This window comes from Leptonotus elevatus, chromosome 3 (genome assembly GCF_054856555.1).
Source record: "Leptonotus elevatus isolate MCC_2025b chromosome 3, RoL_Lele_1.0, whole genome shotgun sequence".
In the NCBI taxonomy this organism is placed as follows: Eukaryota; Metazoa; Chordata; class Actinopteri; order Syngnathiformes; family Syngnathidae; genus Leptonotus; species Leptonotus elevatus.
In genome coordinates this window covers 24,478,305-24,506,262 of record NC_141241.1, presented here as the reverse complement: position 1 = coordinate 24,506,262, position 27,958 = coordinate 24,478,305, and the positions used below count along the sequence as shown (strand labels likewise).

General features: G+C 39.1%; 1 protein-coding gene across 3 annotated transcripts; it reads right to left on the bottom strand.

Annotated features, from left to right (window-relative positions):
- Nucleotides 1-212: 212 nt before the first annotated feature.
- Nucleotides 213-25,438, bottom strand: gas2b (growth arrest-specific 2b). Of its 3 annotated transcripts, XM_086071536.1 has the most exons (9): nucleotides 25,298-25,438; nucleotides 25,128-25,211; nucleotides 13,454-13,711; nucleotides 11,338-11,447; nucleotides 10,978-11,119; nucleotides 9,560-9,623; nucleotides 8,236-8,731; nucleotides 8,027-8,134; nucleotides 213-694 (listed from the first exon to the last, which is right to left on the bottom strand). In XM_086071536.1, exons 2-9 carry the CDS (start codon nucleotides 25,147-25,149, stop codon nucleotides 488-490), a joined length of 1,407 nt encoding a protein of 468 aa, XP_085927662.1. In that variant the 5' UTR covers nucleotides 25,150-25,211; nucleotides 25,298-25,438; the 3' UTR covers nucleotides 213-487. The 3 variants fall into 3 exon arrangements, with proteins under 3 accessions (XP_085927662.1, XP_085927663.1, XP_085927664.1); XM_086071537.1 differs by lacking the exon at nucleotides 25,298-25,438 and having other exon boundaries at nucleotides 13,454-13,699; nucleotides 25,128-25,268; XM_086071538.1 differs by lacking the exons at nucleotides 25,128-25,211; nucleotides 25,298-25,438 and adding an exon at nucleotides 18,984-19,080 and having other exon boundaries at nucleotides 13,454-13,699.
- Between the last annotated feature and the right edge of the window lie 2,520 nt (nucleotides 25,439-27,958).

Genomic DNA, 27,958 nt, shown 5'->3' with positions numbered 1-27,958 from the left:
TTTTTTCTTTCTTTCCTTTTTTTTTTTTTTTTTTGCATCACATTGGCATTTTGTCACTGAGCGCATGGTGCCATCTAGAGGGAGAAACTGATTATGTGTTTTGGGATTTTTAGCATGATAGCTGATTTGAATAATGAACAAATCAAACGGCACAAATGAAGTTTAAGTGCAAGATATACACACAAATGTTTTTATATAACATGTGTTTACATATTATTAAATCTTAATGTCCAAACATAAAATGTGCGCGACGTCCTTTGGACTCTACGTCACTCAAAATCCAAACAGATTGATGAAATAACGCATACTTGGGTATTTGATATTCAAATAAACACAAAAATCTAAATACTGTTGTACATACCCCCTGTAAATGTAACCCCAATAAACCAATCAATAAACCTGCGATGATGTGAACAAATATAAATTAACAACAATGGCAGGTTAGTACAACAAAAAGGGCACGTTGGATAATAGTATGGAGAGCGATCTACTTCTTTCCACGGTAATGTGCGTTGACCACCATGTAGTTGTCAGGTGACATGTTGAAATTGAGGGGCTTGACTTTGTCCCGACAGCTCCTGATTTCAGATCTGCCCACCGGTCCTCCTCTGCAGGGGTCGTGTTTCTGTAGGTAGCTTAAAAAAGTCTCCCAGCCTCCACCCACTCGCACCATCACGTGCCGCTCATTCAGCATCTGTGACATAAAAAATACGTAGGGAATGTCTTATTACCGCAATCTTTATAATACACACACACACACACACACTCGCCAATCTAATATTTACAAGCTTCCCTTGCATATGAAGTTGTCGCCATGAAAGCCAAATGATAGCTTTGTCAAAATCTCATTAAACCAAATGAAAGAGCACCTCGTGCCACCAGCTGAGCTCACACGACAGACTAATCCATATATGAGCATGCATGCGCACACCAGCAGTGACGCACGAAGCTTCATCCGCACACAAACCACGTAAGGTGCGCTATTTTCAATAAAACCCGCACCCAGCCTTGGTGCGTGCGGACAGCTGTTGCAGAAAGGCCCGCTGTCTCGGATTCAACACATCCTTCACAGACAAGAAGCCCTAGCGATGAAAACCAACTGCTGCCATGGCAACTACTGCCACAATATGAGGCCAAGACAAAAATTAAAGGGGGATTGAGATGAATCCATTGCACACCCACAACTCCCAGGAGACATTAACATTCCCAGGAGGCCTTGCAAAGCGGGCCATTGTCCTGTCAGCAGTGGCCCACCCCCCTCCTTGGTTTATCGCCAATAAACCCTTCATTAAGGAAGCATTAAGAATGTGATCACACGAGCAGATATGCCTCCAACCCCTCCTTCCCTCATGTTTGGAGCAGCGTGTCACACATATGGGATGAAAAATCGATGGCACGCGCTCAGACTTAAGCAGCCGTGGAGGGAAGCCGAGCTAGACGCGGTCTATCTCAGCTGACATCCTCCAGATTAAAATGTTAAGGTTGACAGGGGTCAAGTCTAACATTCTCACTCAACCATTTTCCTGACTTACAGCCAGTGGATGCCATTTACACTGTTGCTCTCTCACAGCACAATAATAGCATTTGTTTGATATATATATATTTATATATATATATCTTCTGTCAGCCTGCCTCAGGGCAGCTGTGGCTACTGAAGTAGTTTACCACCACCACAGTGTGAATGTGTGAGTGCATGAATAATGTATCCACTGTAAAGCGTCTTTGAGTGTCTAGAAAACATCTGGTGCATTATTATTATTATTATTATTATTAATCTCTTGATCTGAAACCCAAATGTCTTCAGTATACAACAAAAGAAAAGGAATTGATCTTGCCATTCCAATACTTTTGGACGGGACTGTAATTTTAAAATCTTAAGTGATTATTATTGTTGATAACAGCCTGATTGAAATAAATACAACTAAAACACATGGGTCAAAGAAATACTTTTTGTATTCCTTTGGGGGGAAAAGCAATTCCAGGCTAGGGAGAAAATGAGGTTTTCCATAAAGCTTAAGGAAAGGTGCTATGAAGGTAAAGCAATTTTACTTTCCCAAGAGACCCTATTACAGTACGTACATTAAATGCGTATTTTTTCCCCCACCCATTTTGTGGCGGCTCCTGGAGGCCATGATGCTTTTAGCATTTGAATATGTTGACTAATGTGCTTTGTGGACTTTGACCGTGTCCCTTGGGGAGCCCTGTGGGGGGTGCTTCGGAAGTACGGGGTACCGAGCCCCCTGATACGGGCTGTTTGTTCCCTGTGCGACCGATGTCCGAGTTTGGTCCGGCAGTAAGTCAAATTTGTTTCCAGTGAGGGTTGGACTCCGGCAAGGTTGCCCTTTGTCACCGACTCTGTTCATAACTTTTATAGACAGAATTTCTAGGCGCAGCCGAGGCATTGAGGGGGTCCGGTTTGCTGTTGGCTTCTTCAAGCCGTGATCTACAACTCTTGCTGGAGCGGTTCGCAGCTGAGTGTGAAGCGGTTGGGATGAAAATCAGCACCTCCAATTCCGAGACCATTGTTCTCAGTCGGAAAAGGGTGGCGTGCCCTCTCCGGGTCGGGGAGGAGATCCTGCCCCAAGCGGAGGAGTTCATCTTGGGGTCTTGTTCATGAGTGAAGGTAGTTTGGAGTGGGAGATCGACGGGCGGATCGGTGCAGCGTCTGCAGTGATGCAGACTCTGTATCGGTCCGTTGTGGTAAAGAAGGAGCTGAGCCGAAAGGCAAAGCTCTCGATTTACGGGTCGATCTACGTTCCTACTCTCACCTATGGTCACGAGTTGTGGGTCGTGACCAAAAGAACAAGATCCCGGATATAAGTGGCCGAAATGAGTTTCTTCCGCAGGGTATCCGGGCTCTCCCTTAGAGATAGGGTGAGAAGCTCGGTCATCCGGGAGGGACTCAGTGTCGAGCCGCTACTCCTCCGCGTTGAGAGGAACCAGTTGAGGTGGCTCGGGCATCTGGTTCCGATCCTGGACGCCTCCTTGGAGAGGTGTTCTGGGCATGTCCCACCAGTGGGAGGCCCCGGGGACGACCCAGGACACACTGGGGAGACTATGTCTCTCGTCTGGCCTGGGAACACCTTGGGATCCCGTCGGTGGAGCTGGTTGAAGTGGCTGGGGAAAGTCTGGGCTTCCCTGCTAAAGCTGCTGCCCCCGCGACCCGACCCCGGATAAGTGGTAGATGATTGATGGATGGATGGACTAATGAGCAATCCAGCTCTGCGTTTGTAAATTTTAGTAACCAAACAAGGCTTCTTCGGAATCTATATTTATCTTGATCTATTATGGCTGACTTTTATTAACAGATATGAAACGATCCCATATGGGAAAAAATTGATACGTGCGTGCATGTTTTCTTGTTTTGTTTTTTAAATAAAATGTTGAGAATTCTCACATGGGCAGCTTTATTTGTGGGTCGGCAATAAAGCCCCTTCCCCCTACAGATCCCCCTACACAGTGTGCTACGTCTGCATCCTATAAAGCATCTTCTGCATTCCCCTGAGTACTCCCTGTTCGGCCCACTGACTCATCTTGTCCTGCTGAAAAATTAATGTGGGCTCACATGACAGAGAAGGGATTTAGACAACTGCCAGTAGGAGTCAGGCTTGAGCCAAATCCACAGCTTGTGAGACTACAGTGGGCCCTAATCAAATGTACAGTAATAGAAACGATCCGTTTGTGGGCATCTCAACATTATTGGACGACTCGTCATGTGAAATTAAAATCAGACTTGGGATGCTTACGTTTTGCTTTAGTCCCACCTTGAGGTTGACGTTCATCATTTTGGGGAAAATGCTATAAAATGTGTCAAGTTCTCCTTGGGGTGAAGAATAAATGTTTACTTTATTTGTTTATTACGCCATGTCAAAGGTCACTCAAGCATAAAGAAAGAGAGAGCTGAGGTCATATCTGCCATAAAGCTCAGCCCAAAATGTAAAGTGTGATATTGCTCAATGACTCAAACTCTTTCATCTGTCCTTAGGTTTTCTTATTAGCAGATGTGATAGACAAAGGATGATCTTGTGCGTGTCTTTCGTCCCACTGACACAGTCCGACAGTGTCCTTGGCTACGCAGCGTAAAGAGCCTAATTGGGAGCCGAGAAGAAAGGAAAGCTTTCGTCTTTTTCAACAGCAAAGAATGGCTGAGCACTTCATGGCCGCCATTGATTGAATAGTCCCCCAAGGAAATGGACAGGATGGGGAGGGCTGAAAGTTTACACATGAGGAGGGGCCGTCATGCTCAGTTGCTCATTAACAAGCTGTCCGATTAAACCCCTCGCTAATGACTTTGTCTTGCAAATCAATAATATGTCTTGTTTGAAAGGTGTGGCCACACTTGGGGTCATCATGGTGTTTGGTAATTGAGGTTTATGGTATGTTTCTTTCCACACATGGTGGCAGCTGTGCAACACAAGGTGGAGTCAGGGTCACGCAGCAGTCCAGCAGCACTACGTTTATGTTGTCAAAAGCTATGATTAGTTTTTCAAATAATGTTGGATTTTGGGTATTTTTAAATGGTTAAAATGAAGATAGTAAAAGACACCGGTAGAACTCTGGCTCGATGAATTTGAGAAACTTTCTATCTAAAAAAAAAAAAAGGTCCCTAAAAGCATAATGGTGTGGCAACATAATGAAGAAAGTATTTCCTAGGAAGAAAAAAAATCTGTCTCTTAACTGAATTTCTGCCATTGGATTTATCTCTATTTTTTTTTTTTAAACTGAGGCTGACAGCATTGATTACCAATTCAACGTGCTGGTCAGTGCGACTTTCAATAAGATTAACAAAGCACTAAATGGGTTTCCACTGGTGACCAATTAGCCACTGCAGTTGTACACACTTGTGAGTTAAGTGCAGTAACCTTATGGCGCCCTAAGATTAATTTGTTTTGGCGCCCCTCCCACCAATGTTTTACGTAATAAGTTAATAAGTGATAGTGTTACACTTGGATATGGGATTTTTTGTCACCACTTTATCATTAGAGGTGTTAAAATTAGTGCGTTAAATTTGAGTTAATTTAAAGTTCCTTTAACACCAATATATATATATATATATATATATTAACGCACGATTAATGAACGCTCCTTACTTGGAAAGCCTGTACTGGGGGAATTCCAGTCGCAACGCAGCAGACACGTCCAGGTCAAAATTTAGCAGTAATAAATTTAATAATAATGCATATATTTGTGGAGACTGGGGTCAAGTTGTATTTTACAAATAAAAAAATGTGCAGAATTTCACAAGTTACTTAATGTTAAAGATGAGATAGTTCTTAATATGAAAAGAAAAATGCAATGAGCTGTCACCAACGTCTTACAAATGCAATGATGCCATCTAGTGGCACAAAAATGACCCCAACATAAAATCAATATCGCACTCGTTTTTTTTTACAGTAGGAGTAAATCTTTTTAATTTAAACAAAAACAAAAAATATTGTTATGAAATTGCTGTATCAATGACTACAAGATGCAGCCATATTCCTATTAGTTGAACATTTTTCTCACTTTTATGTTAACATGAGTATGAACGTTTTTATTTTATTGTACATTTTATTGCACATTTAGAACAGATTATTCTAAAAAAATATATATTTACTAAAAGGTTAAGTATGGTCAAATTGCAAAACATAATCTCTTCTTTCACTTTTTCTCAACAGCATTGGATCAATAATAAAGGCTACCATTAGAGCAAACCAACTAGATCATGTACACACATCAGTATGCATAAGCATCAGCATAGCTTTCACCTGAGGCTTAATATGTACTTTCCTCACATAAAATCTTCCCAAATTAAATGTTTTTTTCTTCTTCTTGCTATCACATGTGAGGGTGGAACCATCATATAGTTTGATGGATCTTAGCAGGAGTGAAATAAATCATCCAGTATACAAAGAGACGTCTTCCCCTTGACTCCCAAGGGGGCTGCCATTTGAAAACTGCACACAACACAACATATCTTGGCAAAATCTACCTGAAAGCGGCACGTTTGTTTGAACTCTTAGCTGAAGGTCTGTGTACTGAATAAAATCATTGTCAGCCCAGTCTTATCCAGACCATTCGTTGCCAAGCAACCCTGACTCCCAGAAGGCCTTTTTCTTGAGCCTTTGTATCGAAACATACAGGTGGTGAATGACTCAGGGAGGCTGAAAGGCACTAACATCTCTATCCCAGATAAAGGCAAATAAGGCAGTGATTCAACTTGCTGACACAAAGATGGATTCATTGAATTTTTAGAAATCATATTATGCTCACACCTAAAACAGATACGTTAGGGTGAAGTTTCATATTAGTATACCAAATGTTTGGCATAAAATGACATTGAAGTATTGCGTTTTAATTGATTAAGTAATTTCAATTCTTGCCATTAGCCTGTCTTACCTAGTATAGCTTATGATGATGATTATCAATCAGAATACATCTAAAAACAAAACTCAAATCAATTGTCGACATTGTAAAACAGTTACATCGAAACAAAATTACAAACTCAATTAAAATTGCATATGCAATACACACAAAACAATGCAAACACAAATGTCCAAGCATTGTGTCTAAAGATAAATGATTGCTCTAGCCTTTGTAGAAACAAGATTTACAATACTAGGTCTGTAGTGAGCATCTCAACTGACTGACTTCAAAAGTTTTGTCTTGACTTAGGCCACACCTATTTCGGGTCATCAAATTAGCCATAATAAATCACAATTACTCTGATTTCAAATTAGAATGACACACTTCCTGTGCTGTGCTTACCCTTTTCGTTAGAGCTACAATTGAATTTCTCAGGATTTATAGAAGTGTTAGAGATTTTATAAATGTTTCTGTTTTAGTGTTTTAAACGATGCAATTGAGTCATAGTTGCTTATGGAGATGGACAATTGACAAAATGGGGAAATAACAACCATTTTCTACATTCTTTGATCATGATTCGGGTCATGGGTAGCCGGAGCCTATCCCAGCTGAGGCAAACTACATCTCTGGATTGGTTGACAGTCAATCACGGGGCAAGTTAAGACAAACAACCAATCACATTTTATACCATCACTAAATGGGAACTAAATGCATGGACTACCTGCATAAACTACTGGCCAATTTTCATACTGTATTTACTACTTACACCATAAATAGTTCCATTCTTGTCCAATCAGATTCCAGCTTTTATGCGTTGCCATGTCAACGAAATCTGCCCGGGCCTTCAAAATCAGTTTGCCTGACTGATGTAAAAACTATATTAGCAAAGGGACTGTTTCTTTAATCAACTAGTCAAACCAGATTTCAAATTTGCCTAAAGGGCCAGCTAGCTCGCCCAGCATAACGTTAGAATTTTTCCGTCCTCTGAATGTCTGACTGGCTGGTCAGAGAAGCCAAGTTTGATGAGCAAAGGACGTCTGCAGACATTAATACTTTTTATAATTTGCATCGATGATAATTATGAACCTAACTGAATCAAATTGTTCCATTTGGAAATATATCGAGACATGTATCAAAGTGTCTTTTATTGGAGTTAAATATCTTAGAAAGAAATGCTACTTATACAGTACTGACACAATGTGTGCAAACAAAAAAGTCATTGTATCATACCCTCCTGAACTGAGCCATACCATATTGAATCAAATCTGAGTTGAACCGAATGGAATTGTTCCACTTTTAATTCGAACCATATGTAGGTAAGCAGTATATCATTTTAGAAAAATATTGATTCTGAACTTGTGATGTATGTGGCACAGTTTTGTGCTGTTATATTGCGTTTTTGTACACTATGATGGTTTCTATAATTGCAACATATGAAGGAAGCAGGAAGCAGTTAACCATAGTATGTTCAAAAAGCTTACTTGAGTTCGAGTCAGGGACACATGGTGGTCATGATTTAAAAAAAAAAGTGGTTGTGGGCAAGTCAACTACATTAAGAAATACTAATTAGGTTAGCTGACAGTGAGTGGGTGTTATGCATTGCTCACTGAATGTGACTTTTTAATGGTGCATAAGTAAATAAAGAAAGAAATATAGGTCTAGAAAGAAATTCAATGCTTACCCGTATATAAAGAACTTTTTCCCCCACACGATAACAGCTTTTTGGCTGCTTTTCAACAGGGAACCTGTTTGGACAGCTGCAGGGCGGATTTTCAATCATGTTTCTCACCTGATAGAGGTCAGACACACACAGGGTGTTAATGTAGTGCAGTCATGCAACAGAGCCAATGTAAGCAAGCTCAAATAAGACGTTCCATCAATGAGGCGTACAGTGTCATCCAAAATGTTGCTGGTGCCGGTGCTCTTTCGGATATATTTGCTGGAGTGACGGTTCACGTTTGGTGGTCGGGAGGATGTGGGCGGTCTTGTTGCAATGGCCACCTGCGTTTGGCTTTTTGAGGCTACAGATGTGTCAGTGGAGCACAAAGGGGTTTGTGTCGAAGCTGTGGTTGTGCAGAGTTTTGGAGCTGAGAGGAAGGACTGCAGTGGGGATAGACATGTGGGCACTGAGTCTTCAGTAGCTGATGGAAGATCAGACGTGAGGGGCGTGCTGTGGGCTTTCGAGAGGCAGATGGAGCTTGGAGTGAGGGGAACTGGTGGAGAAGGTGGGGGCGGGGTTGGGGGCTTGCTTGAATGTGATAGTGAGCAAAGCTCCGGGTTTGGAAAAAAGGAGAATGGTAGCGGGGACAATAGAGAAGTACTTCCTCCCTCCTCCCTCTCTATCTCTCTCTCCAACTTCACCAGGCCTGGAGGCTCAACTCCATACCTGAAAAGGAAAAAATATGGCAATAATCTACAGGTCATTCAAAATAATATTATTTAGAAATACTGTATAATAACAGAATGCTGTTGATTTACAGCAGGGGTGTCCAAACTATGGCCCGAGTGTCGTTTATAAAGGTTTATAAATAAAGGTCAAATTTGGGGTAGGCAGAGTATGAAGTGAAGGTGTCAATAAAAAAAGGTGCCACTATTACTTTAAAAAATGGTTCATACATGTTTCTAAATAATCAGCGATACGACCAAAATAATTACATTTCTCTTTAAAATACTGACGAATGAAGATTATTATTTTAGAAGGAAAAATAGTTTCTTCCACTTTCTGCTCTGTGTCAATATCCGTTTTTATAAAAGATGACACATGAACGACCCTCAAGTAACTGTTGTAACAATGCAAGTAATCAATGTAAGTAATCAAGTAGTCAATCAGGTAACAATGCTGTTATGCATTTATTAAATTAAGTAGAAAATTCAATATATAAATGCTTATTTGATTACTTTTAGTGTGCTTAAAATAAGTAAAGTGTCTCCTTGCATCCTTTCATTTCTCTGTATGCAGCCTTGAAACAAAAAAGTTTGGACACCCCTTCTTTACAGTTATGGCATTGAACAATGTAAATATTCATGAAAACAATCATGAATAAACAGCTTATACAAACATTTCCCAGTAATTAAATAGCATCTGAATTCTGCTTCACATACTTGACTATTTTGTTTGTTCAATAGTTACACTACCCCTTTTCACACTTTTATCCACTGTGTTATATTGTCATTTTATACAAAGTAGGAGCTTTATTTTGTCTGGAGCATTTACCTGGCGGCCATGCGTCCCAGCTCCATCAGGCACAGGCATACCTCCCGGGGTTGCTTATGGAGGACTTCACACAGCACATGTACGCAACACAAACAAAGAGGATGGATGGATTGAGACAGAGATAAAAACAAAATAAATGCAATATAGCTTTGGCAAAAAATGCTTCCAGAGATAAATGTGTTTATGGCAAAGGGCGCATATTTTGTGAAGTGCTCTGTCTGTCTCTGTTATTCATTTCTATCTTTGAGGCTGAGCTGGAATTCCTGTGGCCTTTGAATGCGCATCTGAGGGCATGAGGGCATGAATGCTTCATCTCCTTCCGCTAGTCCACATCAAACAGAGTGCCTACCTGAACCCAACAAAGCCAACAGCAGCATGAAGAAGGCAGTTAGGTCTACCTCAGTGCACACGCAAAAAAAAATCTACTGTGTGAAAACAATCTCGTTGATCTAGGTTATGAGAAAAGAATCATGTGTAAACAACCAACCAAAGCATGACCTTTTTTGATACTATAGCAGAGCATCGAGAGCAGGAATTGGACAGAAAGGGAAGGTAAAGCAATCATCATATGAACCTTGATTGCACTCAGGAAGTCAGCAAAATGGTGCCTGCCAGTATTACTACTTTACTCGTCGCACATTATCACATTGTCATTGTCACAAACTTGCCGCCATGTATGGGTACATCAATGTGGGAAAAGAAGCCACGCATAAAGATGAGTTCAAGATACCTTGGTAAACGGATTATCAGTATAAATGTGGTTAAAAAGAATACTCATTTTATTACCAAGAAGAAGAAACAACTTCCCCTGTCAGAGGTCACCACAGTAAGTCATTCATAAAATATGTTTGGTACAGTTTTTACACCAGGTCTCTGTGTCCAAAGTAAGCAGTGTTACCACTGAGCTATTTTATTTCAGCACACAAAATGGCAAGCAGTTTCAGTTCTTTAGACCACCCAAATCCAATCTGGTGGGTCAAAATAATTAATCCCATCCTTGGGTAAATGTAACCCAATCTATGTGCATCAACAGCAAGAATAGCCTAAATAATGTTAATCAAGCACACACTTGGAATTATGGACTATATTTACTAGCATGAATGGTGAAAGGTAAATTGACTGCATTTTCTATCTCTCTTCTTTTTTTTTTTGCAATGGAAGCAAAGTAGTTTATTTGCACACTGTGAACTCAAAAGCTCGCTCAAAGATAATTGTGAATAACCAGGAATCTTGTATTAATAATATTAATAATCATAATAAATTGTATTTGTAGCAACTTTATATTTGACATCAAACCTCAAAGTGCTACAGTGAGTAACCATAACACATAACAAGACCAATGTATCAAAACCAAATTAAAAAAAAACACTATAAATAAGATAAAACAATCATTATTGCTAAATCCACCAATAGCTCACCCAAATCTTCAGATTCGAAAAGGTGGGCCCTGTCGACGCCAATCTTGCGGCACCAGTAGAGGAAGTTAGCGGTGTTGTCTCTGGCAAAAAATGAACCTGAAGTTGCATCAGCTCGCCAGTGGATCACTCTCCTGGTAAAGGACTGCACACAATCGCATAAGCAGAAAAAAAAAAATGTCATATTGTGTTGATTGTTTGTATTATTGTGGGGCAAATGATAGTATGTCAAAGAATAGTAGATCATATTTGTTTTGCCATTTTATGTGCCATACAGCATGTTGTATTTTGCATCATTGTACTTTCTATACTTGTCTCTGATGAAAAGGGTAATAAATAATGATTTGGTTGTTGTTACAGCACCTTTCCCTTACTACTGTGGCTCATTTTTTCCTGGAGAAACTGGGCCAATTGACAAAGAACAACGCCATTGTCCAGTCGGTCCATTAGAGTGTCAGCGGTGACATCCACACCTGCACACAAACACACACACACACACACACACACAAAGTAATAATACAGGTACTCCTTTCCTTTGAAATTTTTGGGGTTTTTTTGAGAGAGAGAGAGCACCCCTATAATATCTTCCAATACATAGTGATTTTAGACTTGCTTTCTGACAGTGTTTTAGCAGATTTACTAACGGCTACTTTTAGATCCAAATGTATAAACCTGCACAATAAATTCTGTAGAGTAAATTTGACTCTAATTAGAGTGGGCCCAAATAGACTCCGTTTTAGAGTAATATTCACACTTGAAAGAGTGTGAAATAAAAAAGTGGGAAAATAAATAAATAAAAGTAACTCAAGGGTTGAGGAACGAACTCATGACCTTCAGCTTGGGAGACAGCCGATTTACTCCTTGAGACACGCAGCTCCTGCTGTGTGTTAGCATATTGCTTGTGTCAGCTGGAATCTTCCTAACTCCAAGACCCAAAATTAGGTTTTTGGTCTCCTCTTGGATAAAAGCAAAAAGTAGGAGGGGCATTGCTCAGGTGGTAGTGTAGCAGTCTCCTACGCTGAAGGTCGTGAGTTCGTTCATCAACCCTTGAGTGACTTTTACCTTTACTTGTTTTAATTTTTTATTTCACTCTCTTCCAAGTGTAAATATTAGCCTACTCTAAAACAGAGTCTATTTGGTCCCACTCTTAAGAGAGTGAAATTCACTCTACAGAATTTGCTTTGTGATGATGTTAATGTATCCAGTGTAGTTTAAACCCTGCTGCTGAGCTTATATGAGGGGCTGTCCCTTTAAGAGCTGCTGGCTCTTGTCTGCTCGTCTGTCATCAGTGTCAACTCGACCCAGCTGTGGTGCTCTTGCTTGAGTGAAAATGTCCCTTTTAAAAGCCCACTGCCTCTTTGGTTGTTCTGTCCCGCTCCACTGCCATTGGTGCACGCGGTCCTTGCTGTGGCGTGCCTTACTTGGCGGTCGTTTCAAACATTTGAACTACTCAACAAGAGGAAATGCTTTAACTATTTAAACTGCTTAACAATAAGAGACTATTAAGACAATTATACATTGATTCTGCTCTCGGGTGAGTTGCTCGAGCATCATTTGGTTAGTGTTGTCTTGTGTCGCTTATTTATACATGTGTTGTCACAGATTCACTTTCAACATTCCCTCCCCGGACTCTTACTTTGCCTTACTGACGTCGCTCTGCTTATCGGTGAGTCGGGCTCAGCCTGTTTTACCGGGGTGATTTCAAACCCTGTTGCGCAACAATATTGATTGCCGCTTAGCATTGAGCTAACTGATCTTAAGTGGGGGGGGGGGGGGGGGGGGAAAGTGACTTTTTAGTGGAAGTTAATAAAGTGTCATGCATTGTTCACTTTACTCACAGTATGAACTTAATGAAATGTCTGTTACTATTTATGATTGCTACTTGTTTTCACATTAATTGCTGGTTTATTTTGTTGTGTATTTTTTATTTTTTTTTCCGTGTAACTCATGGTTGTTAATTGAACATATCAAATCCCAATGGCGAACTGGTTTGATTACTCACATCTATGATTTTATGATTGCATTTTTTTTGGCCTTGTTTTAGGTCGGGCTTACCCCAAAGAAATTGATGACTGGTTTGGAGATTTTGAACATTAGAACACCATCTACCCCCTATTGTATATCTATTTATTTATAGCAAAATGCATCTCAAGTCTTTCTAAATACCGGTAATAATTATTATCATTATTGCAATCATATAGTCATTATTATTGTAAATTCTATGGGGCAGTAGTCCGACATAACCGCACTAGCGTTACATTAACATGAGAACTTGAGTCAGGTGCACTTGTTTTCTTTTGAAAGTTGAAGAATTAACCAAAACAAATGGGCTAGACCAAGCGAGAGTAGAATAATTTTCATTTCAGTGATTCTGACTTGGATGATGAGTTTTTGGTCAGAGTTTGGAATGAAATGGCTTACTTTTATTTACAAAGGAAGGATGCTTTTGGCTTGCTAGGGTCAATAAAAAAAATCTCACCCATGATGGTGTTGAGCCAAAGAGCCAGGTCTTCTTTCATAGGCAGCAAGCTGGCATCATGGCGGTACGGTAACCACTGGTTGTACTCCTGAGGACTGGCAAGACCTGGCCCGCAGTGGCGATACTTCTGGCTGAGGAGACAGCTCATCCCCAACCCGGTCAGCTGGCTCGGAGGACTCTCAGCGTTCCTGTTCATTGATTCCACTTCACCATCCATGCTTTCGCTCTGATCAGCTCTGACAAGTCCTACAAAGGAAACTGTTTAGTTTTAGTCTATTGCTGACACATCACGACCAAGCAACTTAGGAAATATAATGCCTTGCTCTTGGGCACTTTAATGATGGTCTGGATTTTGTAATGTGTTTACATGAGTGAACCTTAATCTTTCAACAAAGTGGTTGAAATACAATATAAGTAGGGGTGGGCGGTTACCAAGGTTATTTTAGTTAATGGAAAAAACACTAATATGCTTTAAAACAAACAAAACTAAAACTACATTTTATTTTTACAAAAATAAAATTATAGCAAAAATGTCCTTTGTTTTAGTCTTTAGTACCAATTAACGCATGAGCCTTTGGGATGATTTTAAGTGTCTTTATTTCAATATTAACTGGAATAAAGACGTTTGAAAGTGTCACACAGAAGTGACGTCATCTAGCAGCAGACATAGAAAAGCACTTTCACATTTTGCGTGCTTTACTTTTGCCTCCAATGTCTTAGCTTGTCTGGTTTTTCATGTAGCTCAGGTAAGAAATGCGTTACTTTTTTCATTTTACTTTGGTGTTTATTAAATATTATGCACAAGCAAGACACTTTATTTTTTTAAATAAACTAATATCCTCTGGTCGTTGAATCGTGGAGGCTGTCTGTGGATCTCACTCTGCTTCATCTATCCTCCCTTTCCTCAGTCTTTCCTTTGGTCTCTTGAGGTCTCCCTAATTTGTCGGAATTTAGATGTTTCTGAAGTTTGTGAAAGATTTTGGTTGGTAACCCAGTGGGTAGTAGGCGATGTCTGGTCGGTGCTGGATTTTCTTTTCTTTGATCCTTCCTTGGGTCTCCTGGCAACTTCACGACTAGCTGGATTTTGAAGTATTCAGTTTAGGTGAACGGTATGGGTAATTTTAATAGGTTTTAGGTGAATTAATGAGCACATGCACATACTCACACACATACAAAAAAGAAGAGGAAAAAAAAGAGCAATGATGACATGTCGAATCGGTAAGATTACCGAATGAACAATACTGAGCTCTCAGAAAAAAAAAACTAAGCTTTTTTTTTTTAACTAATAGAACCACTCTGAAAACTGATGGAAACTAACTTAATAAAAAAAAAAAAACTCAAAATCAAAACTAAAATGGAAATTCCAAAACTATAACAACCCTGGCGATCGTCACTGGCTGGTACCCGGCCTTATTGTAAGGCATCGGTATTTGTGACAATTAGTGGCCATTTTACAATCAGGAACTAGAAATAAGAAATTAGAAGAATAGAAAGTTTCTATTGCATGCAATTTTAAGGGAAAATCCTGTATTATATATTGGGGTGTTTCATATCATGCCTTCTATGATATTACCGGTGTATTTTTTTGGGTGATAAAAATTTGAAATATCATGAAATTGACGTGTTGATGTAATGCGTAACACCATACGTCTTTGTGTCTATTTGGACGTACTGCTGCATAAAAGCAATGTCGGAGCGTGTGAGGCTGTGAGCTGCAACTAGTTCTGTCGGCAAAGTGGAGTGAGCTACCTTTGTCGTGTGGAGGCTGTTACAAGAGGTCAGATATGATGCAAAAAATACAATCGTTTGCAAATTGTGCAGGACAACTGTTCCCGTTAAAGTTAAAAGGATACGCAGGCTAAAGACAAGCGAGGAGGACATGGAAACAGCTCCTGTTGTTTGTCGTGAACAAAAGTTGATTACTGGAGCACTCTTGATTAGGCGCACTCCTTGTGAAAAAAAACAGACAGTGGTTGGATAATACTGAAGCGGTCGCGTATTGTTTGTTTGTTATGCTAACCGGCTAAGCTAATGTGCTCTCGACGAGACGGCGTGCACATTTGTGTCAGTCATACCCGTTAGTAATGTCTACAAGCAATCACGCCATTTTCTCGCTCCTCTCATTGACCAATCAAAGACATTCACGGCAAAATAACGCTCACAGGAGGGTTGCCGATTGCGGCAAAATAACCACTGCCTAAACAATCGCAGGGGAAAACAACTTTCAACAATACACTTGCCTGCGATGTACAAAGCATGACGCTACAGACTAGCTGCTACCGTATCATTAAAAAATATTTTTATTTATTTTTGTCTCTACAAGGATCAAGCACACAGGAGAAAATAATGGACTTTCTTGACTCATGCAATTTGCCACTGACTTCTGAAGGTTTATGTTTTCTTTGTATATGCTAATGTAAATGTGCTTTATTTACTTTAAGCAGTTATGTTACAATTAGACCTCGCAGGGTAAACACTACCTGGCCTGTTTTTATTTCCATTTCATTCCATTACAGTTGCTATATTTTCACTTTGTTTACATTTCAATTGTGGTAAAAAGGTGACTTAAATATTGTGCTGCAATAAAAGTTCTATTATTCCAAAGCATCAATCACAAATCTATTAAGTAATTATTGCCAATATTGTGACAGCAAATTTCTTTGAAATATCGTGATATAATTTTTAGGCCATTTCACCCACCCCTATTTTATATTTATATATATATATATATATATATATATATATATATATATATTTATTATTTTTTTGTATTGAACATCCCTAAATGTAAGAATAAGGTATTTAGCTGCAATGCTTAGCTACTCTGCTGGCGCTGGTGCATGGCTCATTTGTCAAGTTCCCATCTCTGGGAACCTCCATCATAAATCTCAGCCCCATGCAGAGACACGCTCTGTCTACTGGGAATACTCACTGCTAATCACACGGAATCGGGACAAAAACACACTTCGGGTTTGTTGACATACGGTGACAAAGGCCATCCGGGTCCTTTGTGTGTGTGTCTTTTTTTTTTTTAAAGTCAAATTTGGAACCTCTTTTTAGATATCTAAAGTGGAATAATCATATTGAAGCACACCTTGCAGCATCACATCTGCTTTTAAGACATTTGTGGCTCAAACCAGCATCCCTACATGATCAAATAGGAAGATAAACAATGCACACAAGAACAGTGTCAGGAAATTCCAACTGAACAGCGAGCATCCTTGCGTGTGTGTGCAAAGTAGACTAAATTCACACACACTATAACACAAACGTGAAGATGTAGGCAGTGGCTGTGTAGCATGAACGTTGTGAAAGAGCCCTTTTGTAAACAGACGGTGCAGACTTGGGACAGACGCGGGGTATGGGAAGGGCCGTCGTGCCAAGTCGGAGGCTGCTTTATTGGTTGACCAGCGCGCCATGAGAGCTTGTGTCTCTAACAAAACATCCAGGTGAGAAAATCACACCTGTACTCCAGGATTACTCTGCTGGGAAGGGATGGCAAAGGTCACTCACTGGCCTGTCTTTGAGACACTAGCAGCCTTTATACTACAGCAAAGCTCAAGGTGCATGTCTGTAAAGACAACACACATGGGCACTGGCACATATACACACACATGTATTGGTGTTTCTATTGCAGCTTACTTTGCATATTGTATACTTGAGCTTGAGTGACATTTCCTGACCTTTAATTGTGCTTTCAGTCCAAGCACCAGTCATAAAACAGAAACAGCTGCAATTACAATATGGAGGACCAAAACTGCCAAAATTCTAAATAAATAAATGATTAAATAAATAAATGACTAAAAGTGAAAATAAATAAAATTGGAAAAAACATAAATAAAGAATTAAATTAAAATAAAATAAAATAATTAATAAAGGTAAAAAATGTGTATATATATATATATATAAAGTAAATATATAAGTAAAAATAAACACAAAATAAAAACGCGAAAATAATAATAATAAAAAATAAATAAAAAATATATAAATATAATTAAATATCAATCAATAAAAACGCTCTGCTCTCACATTTCTTACAACATGTGACTTGAGTTGAGTTGAGGTGACAGTGGACAAGATAGTCGTCCATTGCTGAAGCTCTCCAATGCAAGCCGGCGAGACTTCCTTCGCCGAGCCGCTCATTCGACCAATGAAAGTCAGTTTGCAACGGCGCATGAGTCCAACCCAAGACACGCTTAGGACCGCCCCCTCATTTCAATAACATTTCATCCTGGCAGAGCGTCTGCAGCATGAAATAAACAAATGTGAGTGCAGAGCGTTATTTATTGATTGATATTTAATTGTATTTATATATTTATTTTTGTATTTATTTCGACATTTATTTTTTTTTTTACTTTATTTATATATATATATATATATATATATATATATATATATATATATATATATATATATATACATACATACATACAGTAGAACCTCGGAGTTTGAACGTCTCGGAACTCGTACAATTCGGGCTTCAACCCAAAAATCGGAGTAAAAAATGCCTCGGAGTTTGAACTCATTTTCGGAGTTCAAACACCCAAGCAAAGCAAGCTAAGCCGAACGTACCTTGAAGACAGGTAGCCGAGTGAAGCTGAGCAATGCCGAATGCTCACGTTGCGGTAGTTGAAAATTTTCACTTTTAGTCATTTATTTATTTATCTATTTAGTCATTTATTATTTTGAATGTTGGCAGTTTTGGTCCACCATAATTACATACCAGCTGAACTGAAATATGAACATTTCGCCATTCCATGTCTGCCAGTTGAATAAACTCACACAATAGCAGTCTTAAACAACTGTCATTGATCTTATGTCCACTGAAAACCCTAAAAGGGTTCATTATGAGCAGGGAGTGATCCCGAACAAAATAATGTATGTCGCCTATAGCTGGTCTGCCACCTCATGGCTTCCACTGAGTTACTTCCAGACTAAATAAATCTGTTATCAACACAGGATGGAGAAGGTCGAAGGCATGTTGCCGCTCCGTGGGTGGCTTTCAGTGTGCAGCCTCAGTGGAATACAACCATAAATTAACTTCATCATTTGTTCCTTTTTACTGAAAGGTAAAACTAAAATAAACAAAAGTGCCTCAAACAGTCTCTTCTTTGTTCCAACTATTCATGTGTCCATGACGCAGCCAACTGAAGTCCAAGTGGGTCAAAAAGACACTGAGAACATGAACAGACTACATATCCAACAAAGAATAATGAAATGTCATCAAACATAATTTTTCTGATTCAAGCACCCTTTTGGCACACACACAATAAAGTAAAAAGCTATGTAATACTACATTTAAGACCTGACTAACACATTTGAACATTGTATGGATACATTTTGCAAGCTAATTTGTATATTAAGTACAATGACTACGATTTACTTAAGAAAAAAACCTTTTAATTTAACTTCCTGTACTCTCCCAATTTTGAATAAAACTCCATCCTTTCACTCAGTTCTTGTTTCCAGTAGTGTCATCATTACTAACAGCATCCTGAAAACATTACAAAGGAAAGGCCAATGTACTTACAAAAAAGGACTGATAGTAATCACAGATGGAGTTCACTGAAGGTTTAGCTCTTCATCCAAATTTGCTCCCAATTCTGCCTGTAGTGCGCACACATGACTTTGAGCCCGACGGTCATGGCCTCGCTCTCCCTCACAGGCGGAGTTGAAACTCTCGGCAGAGTTCTTTCAACTTGCAACGAGTGGTGTCATCTTACATCACTTCCATCAACACACATCTCAGCGCATGTAGGTTTCTTTTCTCCCTAGGAAAAAGTTCAAACTATAGCAACAGGTATATTCTCATTAACTATTTATTGAACATTACTTTTTTTCTTATTGTTTTCTTAGTTTGGGAAATCAGAATACATGTCTGTATTCAGTTTCATCCGTCCATTTTGTTTCAATTTCTATGTTTTTGTGATGTCCGTATTCAGTTTCATCCCAAAAACGTAAGAATAAAAAGTTGGGGGGTTAACATAAGTGTTTTTTCACATAACAGCGACAATATTATTTTTATTAAGCCCTGCGGTATACATTTTTCTCTAAATATGGTGAGTTTGCATGGAGAACCATGCAGCATTAACACAGACATTCCCATTGTATACCCAACTGGCTAGAAATGCTAAATGCACCACAGAATGGCAGTTTTGTTTCAAATTTGCTATACGTGCATAAACTATCAGAAGGTGTGAACAAAAACGTGATGATGTGCCTGACAAATACAACCCTAGCACTACCCCAGAATTATACTGAAGAAGAGTCTGTATTCAGTTTCATTCCAAAAATGTATTTAAAAAATGGAAACAAAATGGACATAAGTGTTTTTCACATAGCAGCGACAATATACTATATTTTTAGATGATTGGTTGTTTTTCCTTATACACACAAAATAGGGCCAGAGATGGCAATTTTTTTCACAGATCATATTTATGTTGTATTATTGTCAAATATGACTAAATGTGTTGTTTTAATAAAAAAAAATGCAAACTCCCTTTCTAACGTGAAACATCATGTCTCTAGTTCTACTTCCACAAACCAGCACACCAATAAAGTCATCATCATACCATTATTATATACATACCACCATTTATTCCTACACCCAGAAGACTTCCCTGTGGACTTGTCCCCAGCCACCTTCATTTCTACTAAGGAGGACACTTGGGTGTTCCCAAGCTGTGTGCTCTTGATCATTTCCGAGGTCCAACCTTATGCCCAAATCACCTCATCATTTGAATTTGAATGTATAGTTGATTAACCAGTTCATTCAGAACATTGCCTTAGTGATCAAGTCTCATTCATTCAATTCATACACAGTAATTTCCCTTCCATCGCTGGGGTTATGTTCCAGACCACACCCACAATAAGTGAAATCTGCAATTTAGAAATACCTTATTTAACTACTCAGAGGGGAAAAAAATTATAGCATTTACAGCACTTAAAAATAACAATCTTTAACACACGTTTAAAATAATACAATCTAATTGAAATAGAATAGGCACAATGGATAACTCAAAAATATTGTACATTGTAACAGTGTATCAAACCCTTTGCAAGTTTACAGTAACAATTCCAGTTTGTCCAAACTAACTTAACTCACCATCTCACATTATGTCATCATGTCCAAATCATGTCCCAAAAAATTTACATTATAATATATAAAATGAACCTAAACAGAAACTGTCTGTAGACATTTAATTTAACAGCAGGATTACAGCAGATGACATCCAATAATTTTCAACCCAAATTTGCCTGTTCTTGGGTCCAGTCTCAATACCCACATTACACCATACGCTCGTCAATGAAGTGTTCACTTAATAGAGGTGCACGAAGCGTTGCTGAGCGCATGTTACAAGCGTGAGAAAATTGTAGAATTAGGACAGTTCGTATGGCGTCATCGACTTGCGCCCTTTTGTTCGTTTGCGTCATCAAACGTTGCGGTAGCGTTTGTTGTTTTGGACATTTTGCTGCTTAAAATGATATCAAAACTATAGTAAAGTAGTACTAAAGTAAAAATCCCAGTCAAAGGCAGCTATGGCTCCAGACCGGGATTTGGGAAGCATTTATTTGCGGCCGTGCAAAACCTGAGGCGCATGTGCACGAGGTCACTAAGTACGGTAATTGCCCTAGGGCAAAATATGTAAGTGATGTTAAACTTTGATTAAAATTAAACATATATAAATACAAAATGAATGATACTTTGATACTTACACTTAAAAATACTTTTTTTTTCGGCACAGGTACAGGAATTACCATTGTTATTTTGGTCAACTCAGGAATGAACTGTGGGTAATACACTTCAATGCCGGCTGAGCCACAGTGTAGAACAAGGGTGCAAAGGGGGGGGGGGGGGGGCGTAGCGAGGTGGCAGTGCACTTCGGAGAACTGGGACAGACTACACACTCACACAAGAGTGGAAGTGCGAGTTTTGGGACAGGGCCAGTGAGTAATGAGTACTGCCTGTTTTTTTCTTCTTCTTTCAAATGTACTCTGGTTTAAACAATAACCTGTGCCGCCCTCCAAAGCTCAAAAATTGAATTACACCTAACACTGTATAAAGAGAGCAAAATGGAATTATTACTGTACCAATTAAAAAAAAATAAAGTTTTAAAAAAAAAAGCGGGATCGATGTGATGGAGGGGGATTTACTGTAGTGTACACCAATCAAGACTCTTCAAAGTTCAACAGTCAGAATTTCATGACCAACCTAGAGTGAAGCAAGTCTTTTCTGCTGAGAACCCCCATTGTTCAGAACATTTCCAGTTCCAAATCCAATCTTGAAATAGGTGATCAGTGATGATGTAATATATGTAGGCCTACTCGACACAGAACAAAATATTTCATGGTTTAATTATTCATGATTTGATAATTAGATCTTTCCGCTAATGAATACCACAAATTACATCTCAGGAAATGACATCACATAACAAACAAGTTAGAAATAATCTATTTTTAATTTAGAAATAAGATGGGAATTGGCCTTCCGAAAAGAATATTTTGAAGTAACTAATGTTTATAAAATATGACTTTTCACTTTATTCTAATTGATTGGGGTGATATACACTTATTTAGGCTACAAGTGTGCGTGAATGTCTTTGTGCTCTGTCTGTGCTCAGGTGTGACTGCTGGTTCATTTTCAGCCCCCGTCCCAGGGGAGAGGTCCCCCCGCAAACCCCCGTCCTATTGAAGTGTGTCTCCTTCCTGTTAATCTGCATGCAGAGCAGCACTGTTATGAATATGAATGAGTGTTAGTTTGGATGTCCTTCAACCTATAATTCAACCTTACATGGAAAACACCGGGAGACTTCCGGTTCAGTGAACATTATTTATTCTAATAACAGACTCGACATGTTGCAGAAGGTAAATTAACATGGTGAAAAGTGTAAAAACCTGTTAAAAGAATTCAACAGTAAGAATAAAAGCATTTTTTTTCAATCATCTTGGAAGTGAAAGTGACTACACTGGATCCTTTTCTGGTTATGATTAAAAAAATAAAATTGTTGTGCTCTACCTTCGCTTGACACAAAATGGGAAGGGTCCCATTGTTAGCAGGCAGTCCCTTCCGTGAGGAAATGATTCAATTAAAACAATGTCTCAGCAACATAATGATGATCAGCACACGCATGACAGATGGCATTACAGGTTTCCAAGACAACAGAGCCCTTTTTTGCCCCCCACTACATTGGTCGTGGGGGATCAATAATCCAGCACGAGGCACCATGTGCTGTGTACCACTCAAATTGGTCCCCTGGGTCAAGAGGACCTAAGGCCTATCAGATCGGGGACACACTTATTAGAGACTCACAAGTGTTTTATCTTTCTCTCTGATTAAAGCAGATATTGTGAGGTGGGACGAGCTGCTCATGTCATATATATATATATATATATATATATAAGTAAATTTGTGTTGGCCCTTGGCTTTAAAGAATTCAATGCATAATTCCTTTTATTTGATTCTACTGCTCTCCCTCATATTTGCCACTGTGTGTCCAATCAAAATCCTTGTTTATCATTCAAGACCCTGAAACAAACTACTGTGTAATGATTCCACGACTAAAGAGGGCCTCAACTCACAAGTTATGAGCCGTTGCTAGCCCGATGTTTTTGCTGTGTCTTTACCAGCAAAAAAAGGGACATGTGAGTGAATTTCAGGCAATCCAGTAGAGGGCAGCACCGAGCTTCACCACTAACTGCTAAGGAATAAAGAACGGTTTTGCTTTTTGCCATTCCCAGTTGAAGTTTACTGGAAAACTAATCATAAAATAAAAATATATGCATTGTGTATTTAACCAAATCACATAACTTTGTCTTAGGGAATCCGCTATCTTATGCTAACACTAAACAGAAAACACCATAGATGAGTTAACAAAACTAGCATCATTAGTTTATTGCACTGACATAAACCACTTAAATTACTGCTGTTTAGGGCGCATTCGAAAATAAGCTCTGAGCGCGCACTGGTTCACTCTGCCCGTTACTAAAAATTGCCACTCGGAAATCCAGAGTGCATCAAAAACAGAATGCCAGTGTGCGCAATAGGAGCGCCAACTGGTGACATGGTGCGCCAGTGTTTTGGGTGGTTGGAGATGGAAACGGCACATGGCAACAAGGGTTGTGGCCTGATAGGGAATAGGCTATAAACATTGTCATTCACCATTTGTGTACTGTGGATACTTCTGAAGTTGCTAACTTTTAGGCTGGCTAACGTCTACGTTAGCTCGCTGTGTGGGCTAGCGACTGAGCCGAGTTCTACTGAATCCACAACAAAACAAAATAGTAGTCTTGCTAACACAACATACACTGGTGCGTTCGGAAATTAACAGGGCACAGAGCACACTGCTTGTCCGAACATACACACTCTTAGTGTAGTACATGGACTTTAGAGCGTGTTTCCGAACGCGCCCTCAGTTCTAATAGTCTTCTTCATGTTTCATTATCAAATCTCTGAGCAGTATGTTTCTATTTACTATAGTGCCCCCTAGTGACCAAGACGCACACACCAGAAGGAGCGACATAATATCCAATGAATTGGAGCATGAAATTATCATGAAAAAACTTTCATTATTTACATTCTATTGTATCTACTGTATGTATTTTTTAAAAATATGAAGTACAGTACTGTAGAGTGCTATTTTTCTAGTTTAATGCTTGAATACATTTTGGGGGATGTTCTGGTGTGGGCAGGGGGGCTGGCATCCATTAATTTCAATGGGTAAGGTTGATTTTAAACGAGTGATTTGAGTAATGTGTGTGGTCTCAGAACAAATTAAGCTCTTAAGTTTTTCTTCATTATTTAAAGGAAATGTACTTTTTTTCATAAAATATGTCATGCAGCTTTCTTGACAATTTTTTTTCTTGCATTCATTATATGGTATTGAGTTGCTCCTTGCAACTCAAAGCCTCAGCAATATGTGCATACAATGATGTGCATTCTTCATAACATAATGAATATAATACTGCATATTATGAGAAAATATTTCCCTTTGCCACACTTCGCCTCGAAGGACTTTACCTCAATTTGCTTCCTTTGTCTTTTGCGTCATTTTAATTATCACTGGTCATTCCTGCAGATTATTAAACCCGCTGCCAGTGGGCGTGTCACTGCGAGGCAGTCATATAAAAGACCAGCTAATAATATGTCAGCTACTTCTGACTAATGGATGCTGGCTACCTCGGCTCAGGCTGGCCGTGGCAGGGGGTCAGTAGCTGCAGGCTGGACTTTTTCTTTAATTAAGATACCTGCCACATGGAGGAAATGTTGCACCCGAGCAAAACCACACACATGAAAAAGTGCAGCTACCTCTAACGTTACTGTCAAGCAGAATTTATTCTTTCTTTCCAGCAAATATGCAGAAAATATAACCTTTGCATAATTATTTCTCTGCAGTGTCGGCTTATGTCCACCAGAGAGCAGCATAGCTACTAATGCACGTGTACAACAACAAAATAGAGGGTGGGGAGGATAAGGAGGAGCTGTCTTTACTTTTAATGGAGTGGTTAGCTCGCTCCATTGTGTAGTCATTTTATTCATCTGGCTTCAAAGGCAACACACAAATGGAAAGCTGCCTAGAATGAAACCCTACACGTCTAAATGAATGCAAACGAGCGATGGATATCCTTTTAATGCCAACTCAAGGGCATACCTGCATTTTAAGGTGCATTTCAGTACCTGTATGCCGATGCAGCTCCATGGCAACGCAACAAAAGCTTCAGTCAGATGAGGAAGGCTGGGCTCCCTGGGCCATTTGTCTCTCTGTCACCGTGATTCCAATCAGCAGGATTTTAACAAGATTACCAGCAGCGAGTGAAAGCAATGGAGTAGCAGTGTAATGTAATTACCAAGTGATAGAGTGCCTCAGACGTCTGTTATCACCGTCCAGTCGCTTAACCTATGTCAGCACGTGAAGGATCACAACCTGACAACCTCACTCCCAAATGATGACATGGCGGCCATTATTGTAAGCTCTGCACTATGTCAGGTTTCCATGGCATTATGTTAAAGCTTGAATATTGCTGGGATGCAGAGGCGGGGGAAAAAAGATGAACCTTGAACCCCGTGTTGTCTCTTGACAACCACAGTTCTCTCTTTTACATCCTCCCAGCACTAGTCGCCATAGCAACTCATGGATGTTTTAGAATGACAGACAAAAGAAAAACACTGGAGAAAAAAAAATAGTCAAGGATTTTCTCTCTTTATTCACACGAAAAATTGCAACAGCATAGTCATGATGTGTTTGAGTTTAAGCATAATTTCTTCCAGGTCCGTTTACTTATCCATTCAAACTAAAGCAGCGTTTTACGTCAGCTGCCCGTCATCAAACTGTTAATTATTCAAGCGTGTCCAAGGTGAGAATGACAAGATTTCTCACATTCACTTTTATATTGACTTTTCTCTGGTCACATGCCAAAGTCTATTCTATTCTATTTTTACTGTGCTGTCAAAGTTAAAGCGTATAAAAATATTGCATTAATCATGAATTAAAGCAGATTAATTGCACTATTAATTTTGACAATGGATTATCCTTTAGCATGACAGCGGAAGGCCACGTTTAAGATAGCACAGGTTGTGTTTGAGCAATAAACATAATTTCATGCATTAAAAGTAAAGCATTTAATGAATGTTTGCGTATCACATTTAGAATATTTGTTCATGTCAAAATATCGGGGTAATTTTTTCCCATTTTAAATTTGGCAAGTAATTAACTGATTAGAAAAAAAGGAGTAGATCAGTAGTGTGCAGTAGATCAAAAAATGTTGAAGAAGTCCTCATAACATTAAATGTCAAAATAATTAACACATAACCGGTGCTCTTCAAATTTGGCAGGAAAAAATATGTCGATTAAAAAGAGCCTTTTTTATTAAGCGATTAATCGTAATTAATCAAAACTCTAAAATGTGATTAATCTGATTTAAAAATTAATCGTTTGACAGGTCTAATTTTTACATATTACTTTTATTTACTTTGAGCTGCAGATGACGTGTAATGAAATACATTGTGTGTGTTTATGTTATAAGAACTTAGAGGCCTGGCAGGTTTAGAACAATTTGAGTTGTGACACAGACACCAAGCAGAAACTAATTGACAGCTAGACAATATGAATTGACGGGTGGCCTATATGAAGGGAACACCATTACAAACAGCCTGTTTAGTTCCAAGTGGAAAAGAAGCCGTGGGCAATGATCGGTGTATCATGGTGGAAAAGAAGAAGAAAGTTTTGAAAAACGGGCAGCGTGTGACTCATGCGCTCCATCATTGAGATGTAGCGTCTCTGCAGTGTGTGAGTCACCATGCAGCAGTCGCCCAGCAAGGGACAGCATGAGGGAGGGAGCGAGCCGAGGAGCGGAGCTGATAACAAAGGACGCTGATGTGATGAAAAAGTCAGTGATCTTATTCTTTGCGATCATCACATTCACAATAGTGTTTATTTCATGAAGATGTCGTGCTGAAAGGAAACCACATGCACAGAAATGTTTGCAACCTTATGATTAAAAAAAACAAAAAAACATCGTCATTTAGTTCTTGAATCTGAAAAATTATTTTACACATATCACAAATAGTCTTGATGAACATTACATTTGACCCGTTTTGTTTATTTCCTGTCACTGTTCCACACAGTTCATCATTATTTTATAACTACAATAACACAAATCAAAAATCAATTTTCCTGTGTGTGTATTATCAAGGCCCTATTCAAAAGTGTAGTGCTGTTAGTCAAAATTGGAAAATCATCTGCGTTTATGTACTTTTTTCCCCCCTCTCTCTTCAACTCTTTTGAAGTGCAATTGCCTGTAATTGGATAGCAATTTCTCACCCTAATGGAGAAATTGGAGGGTACAAATGGCGGCTTGGTGTGGTTTTATTCATACTAGCAATTATGGTAACTACATGACAATGTAACAGTTTGATATAATAACCATTATCTAATACAGGTGGCATTTAAAGAAAATTGCTTCATGGTGTGCAGTGAACAGCAAAACAGCACTTTATGAAATACAACACATATAATGGAATTAAGTTCCTTTTAGTGTATATGGAATTAATATTATTTTAAAACGATTCCATTATCTCTCATATGCATGTAATACATGTATTAAATGCAAAACTGTTAAAGCATTACTCCAAGTAAGGTAGCCTTATTCTCTGTTCCCTCCACTTCCATTAGACATGAAAGATTCTCATCCTCTCACTCTTAATGAGATTTGGAGTGTACGTGTGTGTGCGCTAGCATTATTGTGTCTATGGCTGCATGTGTGTGTGCGTTGTCACCCTACTGCGAGGCCATCACGGGAGGACAAAAGGAGGCCCGATTCTTTTCTTTTTGGTTTTTGGTGTTAAACCCCCCCCCCCCCACCCCACACACACACACACGCACACACACACACAGACACACATGCCCATCTGGTGACATGCTATTAAGAGGCAATCCTTCATACACCCTCTTGTCAAGTGTTTAAGTCATTCTCTGCTATTATTATATAAATCCAAATGTACACTGTAAA